Source organism: Dasypus novemcinctus, chromosome 18 (genome assembly GCF_030445035.2).
Source record: "Dasypus novemcinctus isolate mDasNov1 chromosome 18, mDasNov1.1.hap2, whole genome shotgun sequence".
NCBI lineage: Eukaryota > Metazoa > Chordata > Mammalia > Cingulata > Dasypodidae > Dasypus > Dasypus novemcinctus.
Window position 1 is genome coordinate 7,971,402 of NC_080690.1, and position 7,320 is coordinate 7,978,721.

Here is a 7,320-nt window from a genome sequence, read left to right on the forward strand (position 1 = left end):
CAGAAAACACACTAATTTGACTGGATTCTCACTCCTGGTAGGGCTGTATCCAAGCTCACCATCATTTCACAGCTCTGCCTGGTTCTGCTTCTCAGAGCTCCTCTGGGATCAGCATTGCCTGTATTATGCAAGTTCATTCTTGGAAACACTTTCTCAAGTAGCCAGCAACCAGGTAGGAATGCAAGAGCAGTGTAAATGCAGTTAAACACTAACTGAGCCGTTAGACACTTAGCACTTCATTTTCTGGATTAATCTTCAGGAGCACACTTAACAGACAGACTTCAGGTTCAGGAGTATATCTAATTGACAGACTTGAAGTTCAAGAGTAAACTATATTGATTCAGAACTAAAAAGGTTGTTCTTGCATCCACCAGAACACTTACTAATTCCTCACCCACTAGGAAGGAGACCTGAGGTTTCTGAGGTTTCTTTGCCTGAGTGCTGCAGGTTTCCCCAGGCCCGATACTACCTTGGCCCCTGTAAGTTTTGAGTCCTGGGCTGCAGGGCTAGGAGTCTTTGGTGCGGTTTTCCCTGCGAGATGGGACATCCTCACCTCCGATGCACATCCTTCCAGGCCTACTGCTGGGCGCCCAGAGGCTTTGCAGGGGCCCTGGATATCTTCCCTTTTGCTGGTTCCCTCTGTTGCTGGAGGGTTTTGCTCAGGACTGCTCCTAAAGATTAGCCTGTCATTTAGCTTTATATGCAATTGTTTCCTTCTGATGTTTGTTATAAAACACCTTGAAAGCAATCTCTACCAGTGCTGAAGTTGGCAATCCTAGCCCTCCTTCTACTTTTTTTTTTAACTTTATTTTGTACACTTAATAATTGAAAATACAAACAATTAAAAGCTAAAAAGAAAGCACAGTTGAATAAAAACATCCACTTCTCAATTAAATATACTGGATACCTATAATTTTTTTTTAATCATATGATATGTTACACAATATATTTAGTTCATAATAATGTAATCATACAGTATTTGTCCTTTTGTGTCTGGCTTGCTTCACTCAACATAACGTCCTCCAGGTTCATCCATGTTGTCATAAGTTTTATGACTTCATTTCTTCTTACAGCTGTATATATTTCATCGTGTGAAGAGACCGCAATTTGTTTATCGATTCATCAGTTGATGGACACCCGGGTTGTTTCCAACTTTTGGCAATCTTAAATAATGTTGCTATGAACACTGATGTGCAGATGTCTGTTGGTGTCACTGTTCTCAGTTCTTCTGGGTATACACCCAGTAATGGTATTGCAGGGTCACGTGGCAAGTCTATATTCAACTTCTTTAGGAACTGCCAAACAGCCCTCCACAGTGGCTGTACTGTTTTGCATTCCCACCAATAGTGAATAAGTGTTTCTATCTCTCTACATCCTCTCCAACACTTGTAGTTTTCTGTCTTTTTAATAGTGGCCATTCTGATAGATGTGAAATGATTTCTCATTGTACTTTTGATTGCATTTCCCTAATCATTAGTGATGTTGAGCATTTCTTCATGCTTTTTACCTTGTGTATTTCTTCTTTAGGCAAATGTCTGTTCAAGTCTTTTACCCATTTTTTCATTGGGTGGTTTTTCTTTTTATTGTTGAGTTGTAACAGATCTTTATATATCCTGGATATTAAGCCCTTATCGGATATGTGATTTCCAAACATTTTCTCCCATTGAATTGGCTGCCTATTTACCCTTTTGACAAAGTCCTGTGAGGTGCAAAAGTGTTTAATTTTGAGGAGGTCCCGTTTATCTGTTTTTTTTCTTTTGTTGCACATGCTTTGGGTGTAAAGTCCAAGAATCCACCATCTACTACAAGGTCTTGAAGATGTTTCTGTACATTTTCTTTTAACAGTTTTATGACCCTGGCTTTTATGTTTAGGTCTTTGATCCATTTTGACTTGATTCTTATATATGGAGTGAGACAGGGGTCCTCTTTCATTCTTTTAGTTATGGATATCCAATTGTCCCAGCACCATTTGTTGAAGAGTCTGTTTTGTCCCACTAACATTAACTTAGCAGGTTTGTCAAAAACCAGTTGACTGTATAGGTGAAAGTTTATTTTTGGATTCTAAATTCTATTCCACTGATCGATGTCTCTATCTTTACGCATCACCATGCTGTTTTGACCACGGTAGCTTTGTAATATGTTTCAAGGTCAGGTGGTGAAATTCCTCCCACTTCACTCTTCTTTTTTAGAATGCTTTTGGCTGTTTGGGTGCACTTTCCCTCCCAAATGAATTTGGTAATTGCCCTTTCTAATTCTGTAAAGTAAACTGTTGGGATTTTGACTGGTATTGCATTGAATCTATAAATCAGTTTGGGTAAGTTTGACATCGTCATGATATTTATTCTTCCAATTCATGAACATGAAATGTCTTCCCATTTGTTTAGGTCTTTTTAAATTTCTTTTAGCATTGTTCTGTAGTTTCCTGCATAAACATCCTGTACTTCCTTGGTTAAATTAATTGCTAGGTGTTTGAGTCTCTTTGTTGCTATTGAAAATGGAATTCTTTCCCTGATTTCCTCCTCAGATTGTTCAGTACTAGTGTACAAAACATTACTGATTTTTGCCTGTTGATCTTGTAATCTTGCTACTTTATTAGCTCAAGTAGCTTTGTTGTGGATACTTCAGAATTTTTTAAGTACAGGATCATGTCATCAGCAAATAGTGAGAGTTTTACTTCCTCTTTTCCTATTTAGATGCCTTTAATTTTTTTTTCTTGTCTAATTGCCCTAGCTAGAACTTCTAGTACAATATTGAATAACAGTGGAGGCAGTGGGCATCCTTGTCTTGTTCCCAATCTTAGAGGGAAAGCTTTCAACCATTCCCCATTGAGCATGATGTTGGCTGTGGGATTTTCCTGTATGCCTTTTATCAGATTGAGGAATTTTCTTTGTATTCTTATCTTTTGAAGTGTTTTTATCAAAAAAGGATGCTGGATTTTGTTGAATGCCTTTTCTGTGTTGATTGAAAAGATCCTGTTTTTTTTTTTTCTTCAATTTGTTAATGTAGTGTATTATGTTGATTGATTTTCTTATGTTGAACCAGCCTTGCATACCAGGAATAAATCCTACTTGGTTGTAATGTATAAGTCTTTTGATTCACTGTTGGATTTGATTTGCAAGTATTTTGTTGAGAATTTTTGCATCTATGTTCATTAGAGAGATTGGTCTGTAATTTTCTTTTCTTGTAGTGTCTTTGTCTGCCCTTGGTATTAGAGTAATGTTGGCTTCATAAAATATGTTGGGTAATTTTCCCTCCTCTTCAATTTTTGGAAGCGTTTAAACAAGATTGGTGTTAATATGCTTGGTAGAAGTCACCTGTGAAGTCATCTGGTCCTGGACTTTGCTTTGCTGGGAGATTTTTGATGACAGGGTCAATCTCCTTAAATGTGATTGGTTTGTTAAGTTCTTGTGTTTCTTTTAGTGTCAGTGTAGGTTTGTTGTGCATTTCTAGGATTTATCCATTTCATCTAGGTTGTCTAGTTTGTTGGCACAGTTTCTCATAATATCCCCTTATGATTCTATTTATTTCTGTGGGGCCAGTTGGACCTTCTGTCCTTTCATTTCTGATTGTATTTATTTGCATCTTCTCTCTTTTTTTCTTTGTTAGTCTAGCTAGGGATTTGTCAATTTTATTGAGCCTCTCAAAGAACCATCTTTTCATTTTGTTGATTTTCTCTGTTCTTTTTTTTTTTTTTTTTTGTCAATTTCATTTATTTCTGCTCTAATTGTTATTATTTCTTTCCTTCTGCTTGCTTGGGGGTTGGTTTGCTGTTCTTTTTCTAGTTTCTCTAATTGTTTAAATCTTTAAGTTTAGCTCTTTCTTCTTTTTTAAGATAGGCATTTAGGGCTACAAATTTCCCTCTCAAGACTGCCTTCGCTGTATCCCATAAGTTTTGATACTGCGTTGTCATTTTCATTTATCTCAATACATTTACTGATTTCATTTGCAATTTCTTTGACCTACTGATTATTTAGGAGTGTATTGTTCAGCTTCCACACATTCATGAATTTACTTTTTACTGTCTATTATTGATTTCCAGTTTTTTGTGTTTTTTTTTTAAATTTTTTATTTATTTCTCCCCCGTCCAATTCCCCCCGTTGTCTGCTCTCTGTGTCCTTTCACTATGTGTTCTTCTGTGTCTGCTTGTATTCTCATTAGGCAGCTCCAGGAACTGATCCTGGGACCTTCCAGAGTGGGAGTGAGGCAATTACTCTCTTGTGACACCTCAGCTCCCAGTTCTAATGTGTCTTATTTTCTCTCCTTTGTGTCTCTTATGTCATCTTGCCGTGCTAGCTCTCCATGTTGGCCGGCACTCCTGCGCAGGGCAGCATTCCCACACAGGGCGGCACTCCCACGCAGGGTGGTACTGCTGCATGAGGCCACAGTTTGTGTGGGCCAGCATTCCGTGTGGACCAGCTTGCTGCGTGGGCCAGTTTGTCCTCACCAGGAGGCTCTGGGCATCAAACCCTGGACCTCCTGTATGGTAGATAGGAGCCCAACTGGTTGAGCCACATCTGTTTCTCTGATTTCCAGTCTTATTCCATTATGATCTGAGAATGTGCTTTATATAATTTCAATCTTTTTTTATATTTATTGAGAGTTGCATTGTGCCCTAGCATGTGGTCAATACTGGAGAAAGATCCATGGGCACTTGAGAAGAATATAACCCACTGAGTTTGTATGCAGTGTTCTGTGTAAGTCTGTTAAGTCTAATTCATTTATCATATTGTTCAAGTTCTCTGTTTCATTGTTAATCTTCTGTCTAGTTGTTCTAGATAATCATGTGCATGGGGTGTTGAAGTCTCCAGCAATTATTGTAAAGATGTCTATTTCTTCCTTCAGTTTTCCCAGAGTTTGTCTCATGTATTTTGGGGCACCCTGGTTAGATTCGTAGATATTTATGACTGTAATATCTTCCTGGTGATTGTTCCTTTAATTAATATATACTGGCCTTCTGTATCTTTTATATCATTTTTGCATTTAAAGTCTGTTTTGTCTGACATTAGTATAGCTACCCCTGATCTTTTCTGGTTATTATTCATAACAGAGCAGGAGTCCCAGGCAGAGAGGAAGGGGGTGAAAAGGGATGAAGAGGGCTGATTTACAAGCTACAATTCCCCATCATAGATTATAAATCCCCAGGTTTACTTATGTGGCCACGTGGCAGAAGGAAAATGGAGAGGGCGGCACACAGAGGGCAGGGAACAGGTCCAGAGTTAAGAGAGCAGGGCGAGAGCTTGCTCAGGCCTGTGCCTGGTTTTTAAACTGTTGCTTATTCCACCCCTTTGCTAATGGCAGGGGAGGGGTTCCATCTGTTTGCTGTTTGGATTGATCACCCCACCCATCAATCCCCCAGTGAGGACCCAATGATAAAAGTCCCTAGGGTACATCCAGGGCTTTTCTTTGCACCCAGAAGAAGTCTTTGTTCTGGATAGCAAAATCCTGGGGTTGGGGGTCTCCCAGCAGCCATCTTGGGGGTTAGTGACATCCACGTGGACTCTCTGCCAGGTTCTAGATCTATCTATTAGTTCCCTATCTTACTATCTTACTAGCCTGCTTCAAGTCCAGCCCTACCTGAAGTGTTCAAACTTGGAGTTGTAGGACCTGATGGCTTCCAAGTCCGAAGCGATGGCTCTGAGTGGAGGGTAGCAGGGGCTGAGCAGAACGTATTTGCTTCCCAGGAACCTTCTTTCTGCACGCGGACCTGCAGAGTCTCCGCCTGTACCCCTTCACTGACGGCTGGCACCCCTTCGTGGTGGCAGCAGAGGTCGCCTACTTCCTCTTCCTCCTCTACTACATGGTCGTGCAGGTAAGGGTGGGCTGTGGCTCCATGGGCCAGGATGGGCAGGGGAGGTGTGCGTGTTCCTTCTCCCACTCCTTCCTCCCCCTTTCAGACTGGGGCCTGAAGAAAGGGGATGGGACGGACTTGTCCTTACGGGTTTGCCTTAGCAATCTTGAGATGCTCCCGTCATGCTTCCGTCGGTCCTGCTGGCTGACTGAGCTTGCTGCTGTAGCTTCAGGAGCCCAACTTCAGCTCCTCGGGAACCGAGAGCTCAGAAGGGTGGTCCTTCCTGGGTGGGAAGGGAGAAGAGCAGTGCTCCTGTTTCTGAACTGGGGCCTTCCAAAAAACCCTTTGGGGAGGCAGCTGCCCCCACAGCTGGGGGTTCTCTGAACTCAGATCATAGGGGTCCTTAGCATCTTTTGTCCTCACTTGTAGTCTCTGGGAAATAGGAAAAATTCTGTTTTCCAGAAGGAAACAGAACCACCAGGATATATATTAGGAGATTTATTAAATGTAAAGAATTAGAAGGAATTGGCTCACATGATTGATGGCTGACAGGTCCAAATTCCACAGGGCAGGTAAGAGGCTGGAAATTACAAGTGTGATCTTGACTTCTCCAGGCCAAATTCCTAGATTAGAAAGGGAGGACAGAGTGGAGGGTGTGGTCTTGAGGCAGAATTCCTTCTGATCTCAGGAGCCTTAGGTTATTGCTGCTGAAACCTCCTTGGTTGGATAAGGCCCACCCACACTACCGAGGGCCAGCTCCTTCACTTAAGGGCAACTGACGGTAGCTCCCAATCCCATCTTCAAAACACCTCCACGGCAACAACTAGGCTAGTATCTGACCAAACAACTGAACACCATACCTTAGCCAAATTCAGACATAAAATTAACCATCATACCACCTTTATCACCATGTGACAAAATAGAAGTGCAGATGTTGACAATGACAAAGGCTTAATTAAGCATGATGGGAGCTCCTAAGAGGCTGATTATGTGGACACTGCCTCTGCCCCTCTCCCTACCAAAAATGCTTCAAAGGGGTATCTTGGCCCTCGTTCTCCTGCCCCAACCACCTCTTTAAAGTAACGATACTTTGAATGCATACATCTTGGCAGGCTTTGCGCTAAGAACCTTACGTGGATTTTCTCCTTCAGCAAAATCAGGAGAAAGGTCTTATTGGCTCGAATTACTGAGTAGGAAACTAAAGTTTGGAGACATGAAGTAATTTATCCAAGGTCAGGATTTGAAACTGGCAGCCTGACCCCAGACCTTCATCCTCAGTCCCTATGCCACAAAAGTAGGAGGCCCCCATGGTCTTGCGAGCATTGCCATCTCATGTCCAACTGCCAAGGTATCAGAAGGCAACTGGAGTCCTTCACTTGCCTTTCTCTAAGAATCTGAGTGGTGGTCCATTCACCACTCACCTCCCTCTTCTTTCCTTTTCTCTTGATTTCTCTTATTCTATCTATAGCTGCATCAGAGATTCTCCCTCCAAAATTTTTAAATCTCTCTCAAAATGCTGCCTGGGCAGTTTA

The 7,320-nt window shown here is 41.5% G+C and overlaps 1 protein-coding gene across 1 annotated transcript in view; it reads left to right on the forward strand.

Annotated features, from left to right (window-relative positions):
• Window positions 1–7,320, forward strand: part of PKD1L3 (polycystin 1 like 3, transient receptor potential channel interacting) — a 106,539-nt gene that overhangs the window by 90,097 nt on the left and 9,122 nt on the right. The window contains exon 38 of the mRNA XM_071209523.1: window positions 5,682–6,163. Coding sequence (XP_071065624.1) covers window positions 5,682–6,163 — 482 coding nt within the window. The remainder of the gene's footprint in view (window positions 1–5,681; window positions 6,164–7,320) is intronic.